This window comes from Balaenoptera physalus (genome assembly GCF_965194825.1).
Source record: "Balaenoptera physalus genome assembly, chromosome: 11".
NCBI lineage: Eukaryota > Metazoa > Chordata > Mammalia > Artiodactyla > Balaenopteridae > Balaenoptera > Balaenoptera physalus.
The window spans coordinates 46,425,158-46,452,494 of record NC_138896.1 but is presented as its reverse complement, the minus strand read 5'-3'; the positions used below and the strand labels follow the sequence as shown (position 1 = coordinate 46,452,494).

The window sequence follows — 27,337 nt, the reverse complement described above, 5'->3', positions numbered from 1 at the left end:
ATTTCATAATTTGGTGTATGAGTTCAAATTTCACTCAGCAGGGATTCAGAGAGTTAAGTCAGTGCTCATTTTATTACAAAATCAAGCTTCAAGTTGAGGTCAAGTCCACAATGCCATTAAAACATTAAGGAAAGTCTTAAAAGCATCATCTTATATTTGTAGAATTTCTGCTTATGTTTTTGTTTTAGTTGTACAAAAATTCCTATTTTAAAATACAGCTTACATAGTCACAAACAGCATTTTTTTAACTTTAAAAGAACCCTGGCTGGTGGATATTCGTTTTGCTGTTTTACAGGTGAAGAAACTGAGAATCAGAAAGGAAATAAATGAAATATCCTTTATTTCACAGTTGGCAGGGGTGTCAACACTCCATCCCAAGTGTTTTGTTTGCTAAAGCAGAATTTCTCCACTATATGATAAATGTGTTTTAACTGCAGATCAAAGATACCTTTAACTTAGTTTTAGGGGTTTTTTTGCCAATTTTTGTTTTTATTTAAGAAACATAAATAAGATTATCCCAAATTTATTGGGAGAGAAAAGAGATTACATCAATCAAAGGAAAAGTCACATGAATACTATTTTTTATCAGAAGTTGGTTTTAGACATTATACCAATACCTTTCTTTAACTTAAGAACTCACCATGTTTTATGGAAAATATTTCAAGGAATACATTCTGAGTTTAAAAATGATCCTTACTGAAAATTTAAATGTAGTTAAATCACTACAGTCAGCATTTGTGATAAATTATTAATCCATGTTCCTCTCATTCATCCACACCTGCAAAAAGGCCAATCCTAGATGGAAGGGCAAGCTTTTCACCAAAATTTGAAAAAAGCACCCAGAGTTTTTTAAAAATCCCTTGAACTGTTGGGATATTTGGCAATATTTGACTTCATCATATGATCAGTCAATCAAAACAATGATGAATCTACCAATATTTGTGAAGAATTCAGGTTAGGAAATCTTGCCAGCCAGAGAACCCAAAACACTCTCAATTGGACAAGAATTTATTAATCCTCTTAAAGGTATGGAATCGTCATAATTGAACCTATAAATTTGAACAGCTCTATATCAGCAGACAGGCATGCTTTACTGCAAACAAGAATATTTCCATGCATATACATTTTTAGCTCCCAAGCCTTGAGAATGGTTCAGTAAACGTAAAAACATAAATCTGTCCCCAGTGCCCAAAATAATGTTTATGCTTCAAATTGCATTATAATGCAATAAATGTATTATTAATCATTAAACTAAGAAAGAATGAAAAAAGTTTCCAAAATATTCAGCCACTGATTTTGGTATTCTGAATACACAAACACCACTCCTTTGCATCAGCAGTAGTCCCAGACTTCATTAGAATTACAAAGAAATCTAGTCCGACTCCTCAATTTGAGAGACAAGGAAACTGGCCCAGGGAAGGGAAATTTACCAAGATTCAGTTTAGGCAAAAGTGGAATTAAAATCCAGGTATCTGGATTCACAGTTTAGTGCACTTCCCAGCAGTATCACAGATATAAATAACCTCGTCTAATTTCATCTGGCAAGCAAATTCAGAGGCTGAGTGGAACTTCAAGGATCATGCTGAATTTGCTGTTTTATCATACTCCAAAGCACCTTCCATACAAATAGGTAATTAAACAATATTATAATCACATAAGAAAATTATTTTAACTACTAAAACATATTATACTCTTCAAACCACAGTATTCAAGATTTTTCTAAGTAACAACACAATACATAAAATGTTTGGGCTCTTCCTTTAATTTTCTCAGAATCATTCCTACTGAAAGTACACAGCAGGAACAAGTGAAATAACAAACTACAACAAAAATAACAAAATAACCAACAAACTAGCACTTTTAACCCTACGGCCTTCAATTCTAAGTGAAGTAGTCACAATTGAGCACTGATTTGCATCTACCACCAATCAAAAAAGCAAAATAAATCACTGTGAAAGCTCATTGGTTTATATCACTGCCCTTGTATGTATTAGCTTCCAGAAAATCATTCCGAAGAACTGAAGCATCTGGATCATTTTTATTACTCACTCAGTCTTGAGACGGTCTGCACAGTGCTGGCTGAAATGTACTTCACTGAGCACCTTCTTTCCAAATGAACATCTGTGTCAGGTTTATTTATAGCTGCTGCCTTCAATCAGTACATTTCCAGGGGTGAGAAATAAAATTATCTCAACAACACTCTCCTATAGAGATCCGAAACAAGACTTAAGAATCTAGGCAGATGGCCTTTGAAAAGATAATGAAAGATCTATAATGTAAAATGTATGTTAAGGTTTATTAGAGATTCAAAAGGACACTCTTCAATAAGCACATATAAAGAGCCTCAGGTACAATTAGAGAATTTAAGTCTTGTGTCTCTTTTGGCCTATCTCTTTATATACTCAAGATTATTATCATCACCTCCTCCATCCTCTTTTCCTCATTATGATTCCTCTGAAATTTGGACACCTCTCTCTGTTTCTTACTTAGATGTTTTTCTCTCTATTTAGGAGCTTTTTCCTCCTAATTCTTTACAAAAGCAGAACATGCTTCCCCCTACTGGGAAAAAATTAAATTACAAAGTACATAGGAACATGTTCCTAAGTATCAAGAAACGAAGTTCCTGAGGAAAAAAAAATGTTAAGGAACCAGGTGCACAGCCTTCTCTGACTGTTTTACCAGCTGTAGAAATACTTGCACTCTCTATTTAGGGCTCCTCACACGCATTGCTGTAGTTTGGCAGTTTTCAGTACACTAACTCTCATTAATGACTGATGAATTAATCAAGTCTGCTGTCCCCAAAAGAAGTCCAATTAGCAGGTCTGAGAAAATGATCAATTTGTAACTTTTTTCCATTTTAAAGCATTATCAGCTAAATGAAGGCACTTCTGGAAAATATATTGAAGTAAATGATTTAAGAAGACTTTTAACCGCATTTTTAATCATTTTGAACAATCTTAATCATTTATTTACCCAGTAATTTACAATATTCCTATTATTTTTATGTAGTTATCTTTATTTTTTTAATAGAGTAGAGGGAGAGTTTAATTTTTTAATTGACTTTCATTTTCAACTTCAGGTTCTATTTTTTTTTTTCATTCAATAACCAAGAAAGTAGTAAGCATGATTGCATTTTCTGTCCTAAATCCTCTATAAAATCAACTTGTTCCCTGAAAAACAGTTTAGTTGTTTCACACATTCAATATTTCAATTATAAAGCTTTTCTTAATTACTTAGTATACAAAATAGAAAAACACCTGACACTTTATTTTTGTAAATAATAATCCATCAATAAAACATTTAAATAAACCTAATGACTATTTGACTCATACATGGAGGATTAGAATTTTTCCTTCCATGTACAACTAAATCTCGAAAAAGAAAACATTTCCTTTAATGCTTAAGGGCTGAGGAAGAGAAAGTTGTTACTTTTAGTTTTACTATAGGTAAGTTCATAAGAACCTAAGCTACAAAACTGCATTGTAGTCAATTTGATGATGAAGCAGTTTATTATTAATTAGGCATTCATCAAGAAAAAAAAAATCTAGAGTTGTTTTAAAAAAGACAGGTGTAGACTGCTACAGATATCTTGAGTACCTTTAGCAGTTAGACAGCATTATTTCAAGATAAATGAAGTAATTTGATTAATACTTCTGTCATACAAAAGTTCATGTTCGTGTGTGTGTGTGTGTGTTTAAACGACCTTTCAAAAGAACGCAAAAGATAAGACATTTCTGTTCCTCTGGGAATGAAATCTCTTTTAACATTACAGGTACACAAAAGAAAATGCACACTTGGTAAAACAGTTGATCAATTGTGGAGCGTTCCCAGGGATCAGCATCTCCCAGAGCACGCAATCATCACACTTCAAATAAACTGATAAGCACTTTAGCCTCTTCCACGTTCACAAACATAAAAGAACACGCAGAATTTAATCTAGGTTAATTCTAAGACTTTCCATAGGAAAGACTGTAATTAGACTAAAGAACATCAAAATCGCTTACCAAGCAGAAGAAAAAGAACAAAAAAGAAAGAAAAGGAAAGAAAGAAAGAAAAGAAAGAAAAAGAAAGAAAGAAAGAAAGAAAGAAAGAAAGAAAGAAAGAAAGAAAAAGAAAAAAAAATGAAATGCTGATTTGAAGCAAAGAAGCTCTTAAAACACTACATTGATCACCATTCACTCGAAATTGATTTCCCTTCCCTCTGCAGAGTGAAAATATCCCAGTGGACCGCGTAGCTCCTCACGTCTCTCCATCAAAGATCCTAACCGGGCACGTCTCCATCGCCACAGAGCTCGCAGCTCCGGGCTCCCCAAATTCAGCTGCGGAGGGAGAGAGGGAGCATCCGCCGCCCGGGGACCTGCTCTGTCCGCAGCTCTGGGTCGAGCACCGTAGGGGACAGTCTCCGCGAAGGAGGCGGGCGTCCTCCCCAACTCCGCTCCCCGAACCCCGCTGCGGTGACAGGGGCCAGCTGTCTGTGTCCACCTGGGGAGCAAGTCCTACCTTCGGCTAGCAGGCGCGAGGCGTGCACAAAAGATGGATCCAGGCTATCTTTTTCTGCCATCAGCTCAGGCAAGTATTTCTCCTCTTCCATAGCGCGGACTTCGGACCGACCCCGGCCAGGCGCAGGGCTCCGCGCGCTCGGACGCAGGTCGCCGGCAGCCCTGCTCGCCCGCCGCCCGCCGCCCGCCGCCCGCCGCCCGCCGCCCGCCGCCCGCCTCCCGCCTCCCGCCTCCCTCCGCCGCGGCCCGGGGTCTGGCGCCCTCTCCGGTCCCGCGCCGCGCCCGCCCCCGCCGTCGGGCTGCGCGGCCCCGCGCCTCCCGACCCGTACTGCCTCAGTCCCTCGCTCGCGTACAGCCCGGCTCGAACTAGCAGCCTGAACTGGAGAGGCGGGCGCAGGGCGCATCCCGCCTCTGCCCAACGCTGATTGGAGAGGATGCCGCGAGAGGCGGGACCCCGCGAGACCGCGGGCCCTCACTGGACCTCGCCGCAAGTCGGGTCGCCTGAGTGGCAGGAGGCAGCAAGAGAGGGGAGGGGAGCGCGGAAGGTGCAAGCGCTTTCTTCTCGCAGCCAGAGCCCTCCCTGGTTATTAGGCATGCCCAGTTGTGTGGAGCCCTCCTTGTCTTCTGCTGAGGTGCCGAGAGAGAGCGGGAAAATCACCGGTTGAACAGAGAAGCTAGGGTCCAAGACAGGAGGGCAGATGGGGGTGAGGAGGGAGCGCGGAGGGGACGGGAGAGCACAGGGGAAAGCCTCGGGAAGGTAGATGGGACTTTACCTGCGTCGCTAAGGCACAGGTGTCTCCTCTCCTTCCTGCAGCTCAGACGCACTCCAGTGTGCAGGAATCAGCTGTGCATCCGGCCTGGAAATATAATGAAGACTGCATGTGATCGGTGGCTGGTATTTCCAATGAGCCTGACCTACATCGCAGGGACGCAGTAGAATGTTCATTGATAAACAAATAAAGCGGCTCCCGGGCTGTATTGTTGCACAGCAACACGCCTCCCCTGTACAATCATTGGGGTATTGACGTAGTTCTGGTTGTCCTCCATCCATGCCTCCTCCCCCAATCCCTATCTATGGGAGGGATTCTGGGAGGGGGCTGAATTTTAAAACTAAAAAGCAACATAATCAATAAGTTTGTGAAGGAATTAGGAAAACATGTGGAAGAAGGAAGAGACTAGGAAACAGGTAACTACGGTTGCTCCAATTTCCCCCTTTCTCCTTTATTTAGGATGTAACATTCTCTTTCACCAGGTGTTGCTGCTGGGCTACTTTGTATCTATTCCACTTCTGTTTTAAAGGAGAGTTAAACCCTCCGGTATCACCAACACTGCCCATCCTTCTTTTACAAATGGGGCATGAAAATGCAGCTTCCGTGCTTCAGATACTACAGAACAATCTTTCTACCGTCTCTTTTCATAAACAATCATTTTCCAATTCACCTCTCCCCCACCATTTTTGTTTGTGGAAAAAATGGAGGCTAATTTTCCTACAAATAAAGCATGCTGAAACTTTTCCAAGTTCTCTTACTGTATTAAAATTTTTCTTATTTATTTTTCAAGATAAGGTTGGAGATTATCTCTTACTTATATAATTTTTTAAAAATTTAACATGCCTTGACATCCATTATCTCAATTTGTCCTTACAGAAGCAGTCTGAAAAACACAGGCATAAGTATTACTTTCTTTGTTTTATAGTTGTGGAAACTAAGGCAGAGACAGAGAAGCTCAGTGACCCAGAAGTAACAAATATGACCTCATTTGGCACTAGTCACCTTCACCCCACCCAGAAGCTGAGTCTATGCTACCACGTGACCAATGGGAAGGGACTATGTCACTAACACATGTGATAGGAATGTTAAAAGTTCATGAAATAAGCTGTGAGAACCATGACTCATTGATAATTTTGTTTTTTGACTGTAGGAAAAAAATCACATTTTTTCAGGAATTCTTTTTTAATCAAGAGCTTTCCTATATAAAAAATATAACACTTTAAAATGATCTGTGTTCCCTACAATATTGTTACCCTAGGCCTATAAGAGTACCTTGTGATGGGGGGTGGCCAAAATGTGTGAACGTGGTCAAAAGGTACAAGCTTCCAGTTATAAAATACGTAAGTCCTAGGGATGTCATATATAGCATGATGACTACAGTTAATAATACCGTATTGCATAGTTAAAAGTTGATAAAAGAGGAGATCTTAAGTTCTCATCACATTAAAAAAATTTAGCATTAAACTAGTTAATGCTAAAGTTGATATTAAAATTCAAGTCTGTTAGGTACCATTTACACTGCTTTAGCCTACCTTTTTGTGCATTAAGTATTTAATTTATTTATGCATGTATGCATTCAATAATGTTTACTGAATACTGAAAAGAGCCTAGGGAGAAATTGGAGAAAAATTGGTGAATGAGCTACAAACATTCATGCTCTGTCGTCATAGAGATGATTTTCAAATGGGGAAAGACAAAACCAAATACACAAGATAACAGGTAATTGCTGGCTGCAATAAAGGCCAAGAGGGAACCAAGCAAGGAGTTAAGGAAGAGAATAAGGGAAGGTCTCATTTTTTTGCCAGGAGAGACATGCAGTCTTGCTCAGGAGTTGGCATTTAAAGCAAAATCTAGTGGAAAGGAAGGAGCTATCTGTGTAAAATGAACAGAGAAAGGCATTCCAGGTAGCTGGGTTTGCCCATGCGAAAGCCATGTGATCTGAAAGAGCCTGGCTTACTCCTGGAACTGACTAGCCTACCAAGCCTTTTAATCTAAAGCATACGGTGCTGATGGGGGACATGCACAAATCCAGTTTCATGAATCAAAAAATGCAGTAACTCTTGTTCTGTCCAGCAACAACATTTACATTATCCATTCACAGTCCTGTTTTCCACAGTCCTGTTTTCCAGTGATTAAAGGTGCACTAAGGAGATACCATGGAGAGCTGTCCAAGGGGTGACTTTATCATACAGTGTCTCTGGATATCCAGGTCATTAATAAATATGGTAAGCTAGATAACTTTTACTTTTCTTACTTATTATCAGGAAATATTTATAATTTTATTTTCTCAGGTAAACACTCAGCAAGCCTAAAATGCATTCTAACAGAAAAAAAAAGTGCATTTATGTATCTTTAAAAAATTAAAAGAAAAAGAATGTTAATCTAATCTTTAGGATAGTTTGTATATTTAACACATGATGGACATTATAGAATAAAAATATAGAAGCTACATTGGCCCTTAATAATCAATAGGCTTCAGAACTGACTCACAAATATTGCTTATTTCCAAACAGGATATGGCTGAATAAAGGCAGATTCTCCAAGTGCCCTACACATACACTTATCCAGCATCAAATTCATGTGTTTTCAGTAGATGACTCTATGTCACTGTGTGTTCTCCATTTACTTCACATATAAATATTTAATAGGTGCCATAACTGTTTAGTGGATTTTCTCAGAGCAACCTTAATAATGCAAAAATTTAATAAACATAAATGTAAATAAATTGAGAGCCTTCTATAGATCATGTTGAATTGAGAGTATTATGTGCCTATACATGAATAAATTATAATTACTGGTAAGACTACCTCCTCTTCTAATGGTGTAAATAACTTCACCAATCTCACCACTGAATTGATTCATATATCTTAGATAAAGATTTATCTTATTTTAAACATGAGTTCTAGTCCTGAAAGGCTTTTTTTCAATGGCATTCCATTTACTGCACTATAATTTCAACAATGGGATATTATGGAAAATTTTGCACCAACCAAATTTGGTTTTGAAGGATGAATAAGGCATGCACTGTAGAATATGTCCTGTAGTTAATTCAATACTTTCACAAACACTTATAGGTAAGGCCATGCTGCAGGGCATTTAATCAGGCTTATCTTTGCACACTAATAAAAAAATACCCAAACTGTATTATCAAGTAAAACATGCAGTTTCTATTTCAGAGTTCTCATCAACTTTAGGGATACCACACTAACCTACTTACTCCAAGGATTAGTAGAACTCACAATGAGAGCTATGGGTTAATAAAATTGTAGCAGCCCAATAATTTATGTAATGACTCTAGGACAGAGTATAATGAAGGACCAAAATACTGACTCATTTTCACCTACTGAAGAGCTTGACAGAGCCCATTACATGGAAGTTGCTGCTTTAATATTTCTATTAATTTCAGTCATAACTTCCATGATATGTTTTAGGGTTGCAAGGAGGGAAGGGAATGGAGAGTTGGCTCTGTTGACAACCAAGAAGTAGTAGCATGTGCAATAAAAAATCTATCATATATAGTGTGTTCAGAGCCAAAACTGATGCTATATGCTAATATACCACAGCACAAAATGAATAGTCTCCATTCAAAGCTGGCCTATATATCTGTGTGTGTGTGTGTGTGTGTGTGTGTGTGTGTATGAAAAAAAGTGTTTTCTGATTGCAAAGCTTTAAAATTAGCATATTGTATGGGATTTAAGCTGATACAACTGTATAATTAAAAGGCAGAAGAAGAGAGACAAAGGAACTGATATTTGTTGAAAGCTTACTACTGTGTTTGGAATACTGCTATTCTGAATCCTCACAAATGTAAGCTCTTCTTAATTCTAAAGTGACCTAACAATTCAAACCATTTCTGATGTTGAAATTATCTCTATTTGGAAAACTGACCAGTTCATCTTGCTGTATCTCTGTGGACAGTCACTGCACTGACACACTTGTGCTGGCCTTGACAGCACCCGAGGAGCAGTCACTGTGTTTTGGGGAAGGGAAAGGAAGCTTTTGTTCCAAGGTGAAATTTATTGACTATCTTCTTAAAGTTAAATCTTTGAATTGTTGAATTGTAGCTCATTTTTGATTAGTTCTGGAGATCAATATATTAAGGTAAAAAAATCACATCAGTAAAATATTTTTCATACACAGCAAATAAAGATCTGATGTCTGTTGTATTTAGTATAAAATAAATAGATGAAGACTAAGAGATGATTTAATAAAAACAGTCTTCAAGTACACTAAAACTTCTGCCACAGACATAGAGGTATAAGCAATTGTTTTATATCATGATTAAAACAAGGGAAAAAGAGTGGATTCAATTTCGGTTGGAGGGATTTTTAAAAAAACACTCATAGAAAGGATATTGAAATAATACTTTAAGAGAATATCATTCCATTCAAGTTTTTAAAATACTGCAGATGCTTGTTTGGTGTAATTTTTAAAATCATCCTGGTCTCTCATATTAAACGATATTACCATACAGGAAACATTCATTATGAAATCCTACTGTATAAAATAGTTCTTATAAAGCAGGTGTGAGCCACTTGAAAAGAATGATAATGAAATTAGAAAACACAGTTCCAGAGCCGAGATTTCATCAGCCCAACACAGGAGAGACAACAAATAAAAAAATCAAAGACATAGACATTGTGTAAGATGTTGGGTGGTATCATGACCACTCAACCAGGAAGGAGCTAATAAATATTGTGAAAAGTATCTCAGTACATGGCAACTAAACACAAAGTGTAATCCTAGATTGGATCCTGGACAAGATTTTGTTTTTATTTTATATTTATTTTTTACCATAAAGGACAGTGATGGGATAATTGGATAAATGTGAATAAGGTCTATTCTTTTAGTTTACAGATTTTGCTTATGGTATTGTGATTATACAAGTGAATGTCTGTGTTTTGAACATAAAGTATTTAAGGGATAAAAGGGCATTGTGTATGTAACTTTCAAATAATTAAGGAAAAATGTATGTACATACATGTATATACAGAAAAAGGGAGAAGGAGAGACAAAGATAGAGAAAAAATGATAAAGTGATAGAGCAAATGAAGTAAAATATTAACATTTGAAGAAATTGGATGAAGGGTATGTTGGAATTTTCTCTATTATTTTAGCACTTTTCTGAAAATCTGAAATTACTTCAAAATAAAATTTTAAAAAAACAGAAAAATCTAGATATGGGGCTTCCCTAATGGGGCAGTGATTAAGAATCCACCTGCCAATGCAGGGGACACGGGTTTGAGCCCTGGTTCGGGAAGACCCCACATGCTGTCGAGCAACTAAGCCCATGGTCCACAACTACTGAGCCTGCGCTCTAGAGCCCACGAGCCACAACTACTGAAGCCCATGCACCTAGATCCCGTGCTCTGCAAAGAAGAGTAGCCCCCACTCGCAGCAACTAGAGAAAGCCCATGTGCAGCAACAAAGACCCAACGCAGCCAAAAATAAATAAATAAAAATAAATGAGTTTATTAAAAAATATCATTAAATTACCCCTAAATAGTGGGAATTAAAAAAAAAAATCTAAATATGACCAAAAATAACCTCAAAGTATCTTATGCAAACCCCAGTTTACTAGCTAGCCATGGACAGCCATACTTACATCATGTAGCCTTTGTCATAGCATGAATTGAATTAATTAATTTGGCCACAAATTACCAAACTTTTTAAGCAACTTTACAAATCTCACTAAAAGTTCAAAACACTTATGTGTGAATTACCCGCTTATTTCTTTCCAAAGAAAAGTAATACAATAATTATGTTGGCTCAATTATTCCTTTTAAAATAGCAGTTGTAGAAATTTACTACACAATTAGCCATTTTTAAAGAATTAGTCAATGAAGAATTGTCTTCTTTTTAGGTGAAAATAATTTTTATGTATGATATGACCATTACATCAAAAATGTATTCATTTCCTGGGGGCAGGGTAATGGCTTTCAAAGGCTTTTTCCTGTCTTAAAATTCTCTGATAAGTCCTCCATAAAAAGAAAAATTATTTCTACAAAGCAGCCAAATGGAAATGTGACTGAACTCAAAATATATAATATTCTCACATGAATACTAATAATCTTTCATTAAAAATAAAATATAGCTCAGCTAAAAGGATTGGCAGTGCACTGTTTCACCAATGTCTATAAAGTGTTCTTTGGCGTAGGTTAAAAAAAAAAGGGACTGAAGTCTCAAAGACAGCTTGTAGAAAGTAAAATGAGGATAAATTTAAATTTCCTGCAAGGCAAACCAAAAGAACACGTGAAACCAGATTGATAAATGCAACAAAAAAAACTGATAAAAATCCAAATGGTATACCAGCATCATATGAAAAAAAATCTTAAAATAAAATTAAAGACGGGGATAGCTAAGAGCACTAAGAACAATCTAATGTTATTCAGGATGAATATTGGCTTCAATTAGTTTTTTATAGTCATTACTGAAGATAAAAGTGTCATTTGGTGAAAGGCAAAACATGACTATTGACAATGGAACACAAAGCAAGTTTAAGAGAGATGTTTAGGATTGACAAACTTTCATAAGGTATGCAGGTATTCAACCAATTGGATTGATTTCTAAGAAAAGTAAGTGATTTTATATTCAGCAGAATACTTTCACATTCATTACTGTACAGGCAAAAGGTCTTTTAAAGTATTTTACTTCCTTACAAACAATTATAGTAGCAGACAGGGCACTTTATAAGACATTCATGAATTTAATCCCTATATTTCTGTTCCTGGACTTGCAGAGAAGTCTGTTAGTCTTGACCCATAAGCATGATTCCAAAAAGTATGCAGAGTATTTTCTTGGGAGGCAGTATCTAAACATGATTTATAAAATTTCGATTTACCTATTTCATTTTCACTTGGAGAGTTGAATCCAGTGGATATGGATTTCAAAACAATATTTTAAGATCAATTCTGATTGTTTTCACAGGTAAGAGCAAATTATTCACTCAGTGAATATTGAACTGAATGTACTTTTTTCTGAACTGTAACTGTGAGACCAAAAAATGGAAAAATGACTAAGAGGAAGATAAAAGGCAAACCAGCAAGCATTCCATAAAGGTTAGCATCCCTGGGTTTTTGAAAGAATTTATACTTTCTATCTTCTTTCCTTAATCCCTTCCTTTTTTCCTTTTCATTTTTTCTTGCTAATACTTATTGGGCATCTACTGTGTATCATGCATTGTACACTGAGAAAAAAGAAACATAGTCTCCACCCTTACAGATCTTTTAGACCAGGGGTCCCCAACCCTGGGGACGCAAACCAGTACTGGGTCTGTGGCCTGTTAGGAACCAGGCCACACAGCAGGAGGTGAGTGGCTGGAGAGCGAAGGAAGCTCCATCTGCCGCTCACCTCACCACCACTCCCCATCGCTCACAGTACCACCTGAACCATCCCTCCCTTCCCCCCCCACGCCCCGCCCCCTTCCGTCCATGGAAAACTTGTCTTCCACGAAACTGGTCCCTGGTGCCAAAAAGGTTGGGGACCACTGTTTTAGACTAGTGGATAAGGTAGAGAGAAATCAAGAAAAATAACAAATACATAAATGTCATTGGTAATTAGTGTCATCAAGGACAAAACTGGGTTCTCTGAGAGAGAGGAACAAGGGGGTGATGGAAGGAGGCAACTTTAATTGGATTTTCAGAGAAAATCTATCCAGAGAAGTGATACTAGAGTAAAGCCTGAAAGATAAGGCGTTATCAGGGGCGGAATGGAATTAGAAGCCTCTGAGCAGAGAACACAGTGTGTGCTAAGGCAGCAGTCCCCAACCTTTTTGGCACCAGGGACCGGTTTAGCGGTAGACAACTTTTCCACGGACGGACGTTGTTGTGGGGGACGGTTCAGGCGGTAATGCGAGCGATGGGGAGCGGCAGATGAAGCTTTGCTGGCTTGCCCGCCGCTCACCTCCTGCTATGCAGCACAGTTTCTAACAGGCTGCAGACCAATACCCGACTGAGGCCCGGGGCTGGGGACCCCTGTGCTAAGGCACACTGTGTGGGAGGTACTTTAGTACATACCTAGATACCTGGGAGCATAGTTGGAGCGTCCTACAGCCTTATGTTGGGGGGGAGACAAGAACCAGATAGAAGCAACCGCAGCTATTAGCTGATCACATTGACTTCAAGACATTTTCCAGGCCCCCTTTGAACTAGTGACCTGTGGGATTAATTTCTGGCCAATGTAGCCACAAATTGAAGTGTCATGTGTACTTTTAGGTAGTCCGTAAAGAAAAGGGGGGTGTCCTTCTGCCCTCTGTCCTCACACTGCTGCTAGCCTGGCTGGAGCTCTGGCCTTCCTCATGGACGAGGAGCTGGAGGATTGCACCTACATGGTGCACAGGAAGCAACTGGGCTCTGTGGCAGCTTCGTAGAACTTGTGGCAGCTCTGGGCTACTTAACTCTATGTTTCTTTTATCTTAGGGAGGAAACAACTGACTTTTTAAAAACACTGGTTACTTTGGGTGTTTCTGTTTTTGCAGCCAATACCTCATCCAGGAGATTGATGTATCAGTTCAAATGGGAGATGACAGTGGCTTGTTCTATAATGGCAGTGGATGCAGAGAGAAAAGGAAATATTCAAGGTATATTCTGGAGGCAGAGAACAAAATGGCTTATCAGTAGACTGGATACGGCAAGGTGAGGGGACTAGAAATGTCACTACTAATCCAGACAAGTGCATGAGAAACCACTTGGTAGATGGTGTCACCATCCTTGAGTGGGGATGAAGTGAGGGGGGCAAATAAAGACTTCACTTTGGATACATTTCAGAAGTAGTAAGTTCTTCCTTCATGTTTATTTTAAATCTGTGCTACATTCATCAAGCTATATATATATATATATATATATATATATATATATATATATATATAATACACAGACACATACATATACCTTCAGAAATGAACATATTTGTTAAATGCATTATAAAATTCATAATTATTTATAATTTTACCAGTAGATCTATAGCCAGTTTAGGAATTCTCACTGAACCTGGGTTTTTGTTTTTGTTTTTTCTTTTTATGTTACTCATAAGTAGATTAAGTTGCTGTACAAACATGTCATTTTCTTTTGGTTGTTATATATTCTAGAGAGGGAAAAAAAAGACAAGAGGACCTATATTTAGACCAGTAACTTCTCTCATTTTTCTCTAAGGGGAATACTAATGTTTTTGAAGGCTAGTGATTTACAATGTTATCTAACTCAGACCTTAGTCATAGAGCCTGTCATCATCATTTTCCAGATGGGTAACTCAGAGAAGTTAAGTAATGTCACCAACGTTACATAGCCAGAAAAAAAGCAGAACAAGAATTCGAAGCTAGATCTGCCAAATCCCAAGGCCTGAGTCCTTACTACTAAAAAGTGCTTCATTTTTGTATGTGACTCCTATAAATAAAGCCAAACAAATTCCAAGATTCTATCAATGCTAATTAGCTATAATGATGAAAATTACTTTTGCAAATATATTTACATATTTATTCACACATATTCATGTATATATACTCTGCAAAGTTTCCGATAAAGAACAATATATAAAGAGTTCAACTAGAGTAGAACTTTTCATGAGAAGCCCTATATCTCTGGTAGCCTCTGGCATTGATTAAATTGAAGTTTAAAAAAATCATAATTTTATTCCATCTTTAAACAGGCCATTATCGAAGCATAATGCCTTTTAAATGAGTTGAAAAAAAGCCCATAGGCAGTACAAAGTAGTAAAATCAGGAGTGACAGTCTAGTGCATGATATTTAAATGAGAAGTAAGAGGAGTAAATAAAAGGGCGCTGCCAATTCCAGCCAAGAGAGATGACAGTGCATCTCCCGGGGAGAGGCTGTAATACATTTTTATAGAAAAAATAATAATTTAGTGATATAGAGAGTTCTTTCCCCTAGATTCCTTCTTTTTAAAGTGTCCTGCTTTTCTTTAGCATGTCAATTGCTCAGTGTCCTGGAGTTCAGGTATTGTGAGATATATATAGATATATATATATAGATATATCGATATATATACAGTGTAAACCATCATGCAAACTGCTTGTCCTAAGTATTAGATGCAAATGTAAAGAGGTTATATCAAAACACAAACTATATCACTCTTACAGTCATTGGAAACTCATTATATGAAAGGATTTGCACTAAGTGATGAGTGGATACAAAAGAGAAATTAATTGTTCGTTACTTTAAAGAGTTCATATCCCAGTGAAAGTAATAAACATACACACACACAACTGTATTCAAGTGAAGGCTGTCAGTATGTGTATGCTGTATCTCTAAGTTGACAAAAACAAGCTTCACTGTTCATGAACTTACTTGGTATATAGTTCACTGCTAATGGTTGTGTGAGAATAATACACAAAAATTTAATATCAAATAAATTATGTATCTTTATATGTGGTCTTCACATTGCACTCAGTTGGCATATTTGTACATTGTATATTGAAAACCCAATCATTTTAACTCTAAATGAGGTCTTTTTGAGACAGGCTGGGACCTGGGACCTGGGACACTTTGCTGCAGTGTTTGCACCTGGACAAAAGTGTCCTCAAGCAACAAAATACAAAGAAACTATAAGGGACTAAAAACGACTGCATGCATGCTCAGTTGGGGCAAATTATGGACAACAAAATACAAAGAGACCAAAAAATAACCCAGACCCAACTACCAATTCTGAAGAGCTGGGAGCAAAAGCAGGGTGTTGGGAGCGAAAGCAGGGTACTGCACATGCCCCCTGCACTCAACACCACCAAAGGGGTGGGCTAACCACCTAAGCCACCCCTCTGGCCCGACCCCTGGACACACCCCTACCCTCACCCCCATGTAAGGAACCTGCTCGCTCCCCTTGGGGAGTGAGCAAGGGAACCCGAACTTGTTCTCACTTCCCCCTGTTGCAGCAGGCGCCCCAATAAAGCCTTGCCTGAATTTCTTGCCAGGCCTCTGATCAATTTCTATTGGTTAAGGAGGCCAAGAACCCTGGTCCAGCGGACTCCTGAACAATTAGAGCAACCCTTTATCCACCCTCCTCCCATTCTGTACTTTTCCTTCCCAATGATGTTTTCTAACTTATTTGGGGTTCCATCAGGCCATCCCCCTCCTATTCTACCCTCTATTTTAAATTAGGAAACTACACACTTTCTGTGACAGGTAGCCTTTTTTCATCTGCACCTTCCTTGCTGTGTCCATATTAATTAATTGAGAGGCAAATTCCAGGCTTCGTTCTTGCTAGTATTGAGGGAATAAGAGAGGCCCATGGCTTGACACCTGGGGATTCTGCATTTCCCTCTTGAACAAAGGTTACTTAGCATCCCTTACCCTCTCCCAAATTTAACCCCTGATTTATCCAATGTTGACCCCAAACTTCCAGATAGACATTTTTATTTTGTATACTTGAAGTTACATTACTGTTTGGTAATAATTGTAGTCTTTTTCTTAGTACAGTTGTTTCCCCATGTTCTCATTTTTTCTATTAATTTATCTTATTAATACTTTTTTTTAAAAAAAACAGCAAGCATTTATTTCCCACAGTTCTGGAGGCTGGAATTCTAAGATCAAGGTGCCAGCAGATTTTGTGTCTGGTGAGGTGCTTTTTCTGAAAATAAGTACATCTTACAGGAACTTATTATTTTGATCAAAACAGAAATTACAATATTTTTCAAGTAAACAGAATTAGAGTTCACTGCTATCTTTTGGTATATTTTAATACATTGGGAATAAAAGGAAACTTTGAGAGACACCTGTAAAAGTACAATTAATGTACATAGGCATTCCTTTTAAGTATGACAGCTATTTAAGTTTGATAGATATTTTTTAAATGTTTTTCTAATTGTCTGACATTTAGATATATTTTCTTTCTAGTTCTAAAGAAAATATTCCTAATTGGAAATACAGAAATTCATTTTAAAATCTCAATAAAAAGTAATTTTCAGTTTAAAATTAAATCCTATATCGCATACAACATGTAGTTTACAGTTAAAATTTTAATACAGTAGACTGATAGTAATATATCCTTATGTGTTAATATAAAACATAATATCCTGGGAGGCTTAAGTATATAAAATAATTATGTTTACTCTATGAAGGTAGATAAAAGCTTTATTAAAGCAGAGCACTGTAGTCCCACACTGGATACCCTTTCAAATAAGTTAAGGTCAATTTACAGGTCAGATAAAAAAATTATTATTTCACAGAGAAAGTTTCTAGAATATCAGCAAACAAATTCTACTTTTTCTAGTTACAAAAATATAAGTTCAGAATAATTCTATGGGAAAATATATTTTACCAAATGTGGCACAAGGAAATTTCACAATCTGAACAAAGGATAGTGAGGTAAGAGGATGAAAATGATTTGAAGAATTACCTCCTGAAATTTCCAGTCTGAGGGTGTTATACAAGTGAGTTCAATCCCCTTTCCTAGAGCAGCATTATTCATATTCTGTACCACATATTTCACAGTAAGAAATAGGGGACTGCCATCATTTTAAGAATATTAGTGAACCAAAACTTTATTTTTAATACCCCAATTCCAGTTGTAGACAAAAATGTAAAAATCATAAGTTAAATATAAGCAAATATACTCATCACTATATTAAAATATTTTCTATTCATCAAGTGAGATTAATTCTCAGGCATGCAAAGGTAGTATAATAAGAGAAAATATAAATCTGTGTTTAAGAGAGGAATTGAAGACTAGCTCAGCTACTTAATGGATATTTAACTCTGTCAAGTTAATGAAACTTGCCATGCCTCACTTTCCTGATCCATGACATAGGGCTAACGTTATGTATCTCAGACAAGTGTTGTGAACATTTAGGTTGGTTAATACGGTTAAACACTTAAGACAGTGTCTGGAAAATTGTAAGAGTTCAATATTTGTTTATTATTAGTAGTAGTAGTGATTACTACAGTTATATTTTTAGAAAAAGGATTAATAGTAATTCAATACAATGTATCATTGGAAAAAATAAACAAATATAAGCTGGAAAGGCATTACATAAAATGCAATACCTATTACTGAAAACTTAAAAAACAACAGTTAATTTACTTAACTTGAGAGAAAATATAAAGTTTAATGATTTATATAATATTGTTGTTGTAATTTTATAGTCACTTATTCCAACACCCTCATTTATCCACTTCCCCTGCCCACAGGGCACTGTGTTTTAAATACCTGTATATAGATAGAGGGGTGGAGCGTTTAGGAATCCAGCACATCACCTCTGCCCACATTCCGCTGACCCACAGACTCAGCCACATGCCTCGTTTAATAATAGGGAGAATAAAAAAATAGTGTGACCAAGAGTAAAATAATATTGGTGAGCACATATGAGTGTCTTAGCCACACACCTACTGATGCACATTTAGGATGTTTTCAATATCTTATTAATATAAACAGGGTACGTTAAGTCATTTTTTATGTATATGAACATATCTCTAATGTAATTTCCTATCAGCAGAAAATAGATATTTAAAATATTGAGAGATATTTCCAAATGAGCCTCCATTTCTTTTTTTTTTAATAACGATTTTTTATTTTTTTTAGAGCAGTTTTAGTTCACAAAATTGAGAGGAGGGAACACAGATTTCCCATACACCCAGTGCCCCCACACATGTATAGCCTCCCCCATTATCAGCATCCCCATCACAGTGCTACCTTTGTTACAATTGATGAACCTACGCTGACACATCATAATCACCCAAATTCCATAGTTTGCATTACAGTTCAGTATTGGTGTTGTACACTCTGTGGATTTGGACAAATGTATAACTACATGAATCCATCATTATAGCATCATGGAGTGTTTTCACTGCCCTAAAAATCCTATGTGCTCTGCCTAATCATCCCTCCCACCCAGCTCCTGGCAACCATAATTCTTTTTTCTAATATTATAGAGTAGTATGCAAGTTTTAAAAATTTAAATGAAACAATTTTTATATCTCGTTCCTTATGTTTGCAATATATTTACAATATTGTTTCTAATATTATGTTTTTAAATGTCCTCCATGTTTTGTGTAACAATTGATCAATCATTCTTATTTCTGTATAATATTGCATTATTTAAATATACCAAGTTCCCTTTTTTTATATTTATTTTTGGCTGTGTTGGGTCTTCGTTTCTGTGCGAGGGCTTTCTCCAGTTGCAGCAAGTGGGGACCACTCTTCATCGCGGTGCGCGGGCCTCTCACTATCGCGGCCTCTCCCTTTGCAGAGCACAGGCTCCAGATGCGCAGGCTCAGCAATTGTGGCTCACGGGCCTAGTTGCTCCGTGGCATGTGGGATCTTCCCAGACCAGGGCTCGAACCCGTGTCCCCTGCATTGGCAGGCAGATTCTCAACCATTGCGCCACCAGGGAAGCCCCCCAAGTTCCCTTCTTGATGGATATTTGGGGAGTTCAGCTTGAGGCTACTAAAAACTGTTCTGCTATTACCATTCTTTTGATTGTCTTTTGGTGAATGTATGTACGTATTTCTGGAAAGTCCCTGTACTGGGTTCTAGCCAATCTCTGCCACAGTCTGCGTACAGTCCTCCTGGCATGGGGACTTGTCAGGAGATACTCCCACCTATGTCCCAGGGATCCTGAAAGTGCCCTGCAACAGGCTCCTGCTCCCTCACAGCCAAGTCCACGGGCAGTCCTGCCAGCACAGGGACCCAGTGGAAGATGCTCACACCTACGCATCAGGAGACCCTGATGAGCTCTACGCTAGGCTCCAACCCCTCCAGTCATGGTCAAGGAGCAGTCCAGCCCACCCAGGTACCTGGCAGGAGACACATCCATCCATGCCTCCAGAGCCAAGTCTGCAGACCTTAGTCCTGGCTGTGGAAACCAGGGCCGGGTTTTCCAGCCCAGCTTATCCAAGGCCCAGGGCCCAAAATATATATGGAACTCATATGACTCAGTGGCAAAAACAAACAATCTGATTAAAAACTGGAAACAGGATCTAAATAGACATTTTTTCAAAGAAGACATACAGATGGCCAACAGGTACATGAAGAGATGCTCAACATCACTCATCATCAGGATAATGCCAATCAAAACCACAGTGAGACATCACCTCACACCTGTCAGAATGGCTATTACCACAAAACAAGAAATAATGTCACTGAACCATGTTTGTTGCCTGACTCACAGCAAGCCAAAACGCTGAGACACAAAGGTTTGCAACAAAGAGAGCATTTGAATATTCGAAAGGCAGCCAAGCTAGGAGATTGGAGAACAAATCTCAAAACTGCTTCCTGAAGGCAAGGGGCTCAGGGTATTTATGCGATGACAAGTAAGAATCAGGGCAGTCTGAAGCGGGAGTGTGGGGAGCCTGGGGAAAGGGGATTGGAAACAGGTGTGGTGATGGTCATTTTGTGCAGGTGTAACTAAGCTACAGGCCTCTGATGGCAAAAGGTCCTGGAGCACATGCCCAGTTGGAGGGTGGGCGGTCCCATCCAATCTTAACTGGCTCAGCTCAAACTAGATAGAGCTAAGCCAAGTTCCCAGAAAATAACTTAGACAAAGATCTTATTGTTTAGGCTCCGTGCAGCCTGGTGGATAGGCAAGTCTTAAAACCTTGATTAGCGAAAGCAAGTGGAATGGATTTAACCCACAGCTACCAGTTTCAACACTGGATTCAACAACCAGTGTTGGTGAGGGTGTGGAGAAAAGGGAACCCTATGCACTGTTGGTGGGAATGTAAGTTGGTGCAGTCGCTGTGAAAAAGAGTATGGATGTTCCCCAAAACATTAAAAATAGAGCTATCATAAGACCCAGCGATTCCACTTTTCAGTATAAATCAAAGGGAATAAAAATAGTGTATTGAAGAGATATCTACACCCCCCACGTTCATTTCAGCATTATTCACCTTAGTTAAGGCGTGGAAAGAATGTCTTCTTAAATATAAAATATATTTAAATTGTATATTAAAATATATAATATAATACTATTCAGCCTTTTTAAGGAAGGAAATCCTGCCATTTGAGACAATATGGATGGGCCTTGAGGGCATTATGCTGAGTGAGATAAGTCCGACAGGGAAAGACAGATGCTGTATGATCACATTTACACAGAGAATCTAAAAAAAGCCAAACGCATGGAAAAGGAGACTAGAATGGTGGTAGGGGCTTGGGGTAGGGAAAATTAGGAGATGTTGATCAAAGGGAAAAACTTCCAGTTATAAGATGAATAATTTCTGGGGATGTAGTAGCTGTGTGACTATGGTTAACAATACTGTTATATATTTGAAAGTTGCTGAGAGAGCAAATGGTAAATGTTCTCACCACACACAAAATAATTATGTGAGGTGAGAGATGTGTTAACTAATGCTATTGTGGTCATCACTGTGCAAAATATATGTGTATGAAATTGTCACACCTTTATCTTATATGATGTTATGTGTCATGTATAATTCAATAAAGCTGAAGAAATAAAAAACAAATAAAAAATGGGCACACACTCTGAATTAATCCAATCCTGTGAAATTTATTTATGGTAACATTACTTAGCTTATGGTTCTTTGGTAAGATTCCATGTATTCTTACAAAATTTGTGAATGCTTATTGTTGGTTTCAGTATTCTATAAATATTATGTCAATTTTGTTCAAGTCATTTGTATTCTTACTATTTTTCTTATCAGTTTGTTCTATAAGCTCTTGGGAGAGTTATGTTACAATTCTCATTAAGATTGTGGATAATTACCTTTATATTTTTAGTTCTATTTTTTCTCTATGTTTTGAATCTTATTAAATTATTGTATGAATATAAATTTATGATTTATTTATCTACCTGATTGATCAATAGTATCTTATCACACATTTAAATGTTTCTTTGTGGAACTATTTTTCTCTAGCTAAAAATTCCATCAGTATTTCTTTTAATGCAAATCATCTATATGTGTTTATTTGAAACTATTTATTGTCTTTATTCTTAAAAGATATGTCGGTGCCAGGACATGGAAGCAATCTAAATGTCCATCGACAGATGAATGGATAAAGAAGATGTGGCACATATATACAATGGAATATTACTCAGCCATAAAAAGAAATGAAATGGAGGTATTTGTAATGAGGTGGATGGAGTTAGAGTCTGTCATACAGAGTGAAGTAAGTCAGAAAGAGAAAAACAAATACAGTATGCTAACACATATATACGGAATCTAAGGGGAAAAAAAAAAAAAAGAAAAAAAAAAAAAAAAAAAAAAAAAAGGCCATGAAGAACCTAGTGGCAAGACGGGAATAAAGACACAGACCTACTAGAGAATGGACTTGAGGATATGGGGAGGGGGTGGGGTGAGATGTGACAGGGTAAGAGAGTGTCATGGACATATATACACTACCAAATGTAAAATAGATAACTAGTGGGAAGCAGCCGCATAGCACAGGGAGATCAGCTCGGTGCTTTGTGACCATCTAGAGGGATGGGATGGGGAGGGTGGGAGGGAGGGAGATGCAAGAGGGAAGAGAAATGGGAACATATTGTATATGTATAACTGATTCACTTTGTTATAAAGCAGAAGCTAACACACCATTGTAAGGCAATTATACTTCAATAAAGATGTTAAAAAAAAAAAAAAAAAAAAAAAACTTAAAAAAAAAAAAAAAAAAAAAAAAAAAAAAAGAAACTATGGGAGAAGCAAAGGAGGTCACTCTTACAGCCAAAGGAAGTCTCTCTCTCTCTCTCTCTTCTCCCCTGTTCAGTCCTACTTGGAACTGAGTTCCTGCCACCATTGTCTACAGAGGGTGAATATTTCCACTAGTATCAGGAAAATTGGCACATTTCTCTTCTTATTCAAGCTTATTAAGGCCATGCTCTTTCAATTCTTTTTCCTTGTAAATACCTGCTTCACTTCATGCATGCATTTGGCTTCAGGTTGAAACTTTTAGTACAACACTGAAAAAAAAAAAAAAAAAAAAAAAAAAAAAAAAAAAAAAAAAAAGATATGTCGGTGAATATGGTACTCAACATTGGCGGGGTTCTTTCCCCTGGCACTTCAAATATGTTATTTCAATGTTTTTGTTGTTGTTTTACATCAACTTTATTGAAGTAAAATTTACATACAAGCAAATTCACTCATTTTGAATGTAGTTTGATAAGTTTATTGCCTTTTCTAAAATTTTATATGCATTGAATTATAAATTACATAATTCACTGTATTTTATTTCTCCAGATCAACATAGAATTTGTTCATATAATTGGATATATCAGTACTTTATTCCTTTCTTTGCTCCTACTTCCTTATACCACAATTTGGTTTCCCATTCACCTGTTGTAGGATGCTTGGGTTATTTCCAGTACTTTACTATTATGAATAAAGCTGGTATGAGATCCATGTACAAGTTTTTATGTCAACATGTACTTTCATTTCTATAGGATATATTCCTACAAGTAGAATTTCTCATAAAATGGTAAGTTTTTAACTTTGTAAGAGAATGGCAAAGCATTTAATAAAGTGGTTTGTACAATTTTACATTCCTGCCAGCTATGTATGAGAATTCTAGGTGCTCCAAATCCTTGTCAACACTTGATATTATCATTCTTTTTAATCTTAGCCATTTTAATGAAAGGGTAGTAGCATTGTATGTATTTAAATTTACATTTCCTGTTAACAAATGAGGTTGAGCATTTTTATATGTTTATAGGCCACTTGTGTACCTTTGTTTGTGAAGTGTGTGTTCAAAGTTTTGTTCATATTATTGATTTTAGAGCTTTATTTTTTCTAATATAAACATTGAAGTTATAAATACTACAAAGCAGTGCTCTAATTGAATCTTACTGAATAGTATCACTGCTAATTGTGTATACTGAGCTGTCATTTTCATTTAATTCCTATTATTTATAACTTACTTCAAATTCTACTCATGAATTATAACGAAGTGTGTTATTTACATTCCAAATATTTGAAGATTATTGGGATATTTTTCTGCTATTGATTTCTAAATTGATTTTGTTATGATAGAGAATGTACTATGATGTAAATCATATTAAATTTGTTGAGGCACATTTTATTTCTAAGCATAAGTTCTATCTCTGTTAATATTCCCTGGGTTGTTGTTGGGTGGATTGGGATGTGTGCTATATATGTGATATTGGAGATATATATTACATCTAGGTGTGATAAATGTATATCTATCCTCTATCTATCTATCTATCTATCATCTATCTACCTATCTATTTATCTATACAGATATGATAAATGGATATCTATGAGATGATAGATAGATAGATAAATGGGAAGGAAATGTGATACATTAAGCTCTATAAGTTATTCTTCAGATACGTCGAAGTTCAATTGTTCAATTTCATACACATTTAGGGTTTTCATAGCCTGTTGATAAGTTGACTCCTTTATCATTATCATTATGAAATGATAATGCAGTGTTGCTGCTATAGATGTCTTATGATTAAGGTTTTCATAGTTTCACTTTCAACATTTCTTAATTTTAAAGTTGGGTTACTTATAGACAGCATAAAGTTGGGTCTTATGATTTTATTGTCTCTGACAATTGGAATAATTTCACCATTTATGTTTAATTTAATCATCAGTATATTTGGGCTTATATCTACCTTCTTGCTAGTCCTTTTCTGTTTTTCCATATTCTTTTTTTTTCCTTTCCCTGCTTATTTTTTTCTTCTTCTACACTTTGTCAGGTAGTTCTGGAGCATTGCTAAATCTGGGACTATTTATTCTCCATTTCCGGGGTGAGACTTCCTGAGTACTCTACCCAATATCCTATAAATTATGAGGTTTTTTTTCAGTCTGGTTGGTTGGAATGAGCACTGTTATTGGTCCTCCTGGATGTGGGGCACTGGTCCCTTTAATACTTCCAGATGGTTCTTTCCCCAGCCCCTGGGTATTCTCCTCACATGTGTGGGTTATTCGGCTTTCTGTTGAAGACTTGAGGGGGACCCTCTGCAGGTCTCCTCTCAGTGTTCTGCCTTGTGAACTCTAGTGTCCTCGATGTCTCCACACTGTCACCTCCATCTCCAGTGGCTGCTCTCTCTGTGCCTTGGCTTAGAAGCTCCGTCACAGGAGTCAAAATGTTGGAGTAATCACAGAATTCACCTTTTCTGTTTTCTATCTCTTGGGGATCATTGTTCATCACTACCTGATTTTTCATGTTTCAATTTTTTATTGTTTTAGCAGCAGGATAAATCTACTCCCTCTTTCTTCATCTTGGTGGAAAGCAGAATTCTACAATTAAAATTTTAAAATAAAAAACTGAATATACCCATTTCAGTCAGTGTCCCAACAGAAGTGGATGGCAAACAAATTAGAAAAATTTAAAGAATGTTTATATTCAAAGGGGTTATTTACAGAGATTTGGTGGCATATGAGGAGGCCACGATAAGCAGTGTAACAATCCTAGGCCAATAACAACAGAGCTGTCACTAAACCTAGTCCCTTGGGGGAGGATCTGGCTGAGAAGGCTTCCTGGAGATACACTGACTTCACTCTCTTCCATCCTCCTTTCTTCTGCCTATGGGATAAATCTAAACCAGAGGCCAAAGGCAAGGGAGAGTGTGGAGCAGTTTGCACAGGTCAGCTTCTCAGAGTACAGAGCGAAGTGGCTTTGCAAGGGCACTGAGAGAGTCTAGCAGAGATGCTGACAGGCATCCCTCGGTCCACGCGGTCGTGAGCCCTGGTGACTGCGTTTGACTCTCCTGTCTCTCACCTCACCGTTCCAGGTGGCCACCGATTCTGTAGATTCTACATTTAATATGTTACATATTTATTGCTTCCTGTTCAACATACTACTACCACCGTCTTAATTAATGCTGTCACTGTGCTTCCTAACGCTTTGTCATAATCTCCTGAATACTCCGTTTCCCAGCTCTATTCTGTCTGTCAGTCCATCCAATTCTTTAGAAATAATGGGATTGTTTTTCTCTTTTTAATTCAAATCTGATCACCTGCCATTTCCCACCTTTACATTTTCCAGTTGTTCAAACTTTTCAATGTGGGTTTCAAACGATCCATTTTCTGGCTTCTATCATTGTCACCATCTTAAGCAAGAGGAAGTCATAATAAAATTTAAAAAAAATTAAAGCTCTTTGGTTTCTCTTAATTCCCTATTTCCTTGTCCTTTGAATGTCATCAATATTTTGTTACAATTGTTACTATGTTACCATTTCTCCACAGTGGTGAACTGGTGTCCTGTCTCAACCAAGTGATGCCTCTTTAGCGCTCATTAAACTAAGAATTACTTCTATTAATCTTATATTATTTCTCTTGATAAAAGACTGCTTTTTATGTAAGGTATGCCTCATATCAAATTCAAATGTGAACTAGTTTCTCATTCTTAAAGTATTCAAAATCAATACTTAACTCACTTTAATTCAATTTCACTTAATTCACTAGTGAACCATCAATTAATTCAGTTTCTAATCCAATTTTTATTTTATGTGCACAATTAAACACTTTATATAGTACCTTAACATTTTAAAATCTTGGCTGCGGAGAATACATTTGAGCCATTTTTCTGTATCTCAAATAAATACCCAGGAATATTGTTCCAATGACACTTCATTTACTGACATCATTCAAGGACTGTAGAAACCATTTGTCGTGTTCAGAAGGGAGCAGAGGACTCGGTGAACAACGATGGTAAAAAGCAATGTGAACCTACAGGCCCAGCTTCTTATCACCTCTCCCCATTGCAGTTCCTTCTTCACTAAAATTCTACCCCTCGCAACGTTACTCTCATCTTTACATTCTGTTCCCTCTGAAGTTTAGTCATTTCTGGACTGTCAGGGTTTTCATCTGAGTCCACCACTTATTACACTTATTAGATTGTGACCTTGAGCAATTCTTCTTTGGATCTCAGTTTCCTCATCTTTAAAATGTGAATAATAACTCCTACCTCAGGGCAATTTTGTGAGAAATGACTGAGTTAATGCATTAAATGCTTAGAGCAGGGTTTGGAATCTAGGAAGCAATCTGCAATGTTGTTATTATTATTAAATCAAATATAGATTCTAACTCTGTCCTTCCTCCTCTCTAAGGCCAACCTGTTAACCTGATCTGTGCTCTTGCTACTCATCAATTTACACCTCATCCAGTGTCTCACTCTCATCAACTGTCAAAATTCTGGTCCTGGGTT

General features: G+C 37.2%; 1 protein-coding gene and 1 long non-coding RNA gene across 2 annotated transcripts in view; one reads left to right on the top strand and one right to left on the bottom strand.

Moving 5' to 3' along the window:
- Positions 1-4,683, bottom strand: part of KHDRBS2 (KH RNA binding domain containing, signal transduction associated 2) — a 754,183-nt gene extending 749,500 nt beyond the window's left edge. The window contains exon 1 of the mRNA XM_082414355.1: positions 4,501-4,683. Within this exon, the coding sequence (XP_082270481.1) occupies positions 4,501-4,591 (91 nt within the window). The 5' untranslated portion in view covers positions 4,592-4,683. The remainder of the gene's footprint in view (positions 1-4,500) is intronic.
- LOC309638421 overlaps positions 1-27,337 on the top strand; it is a 1,167,492-nt gene that overhangs the window by 104,215 nt on the left and 1,035,940 nt on the right. The window lies entirely within an intron of this gene.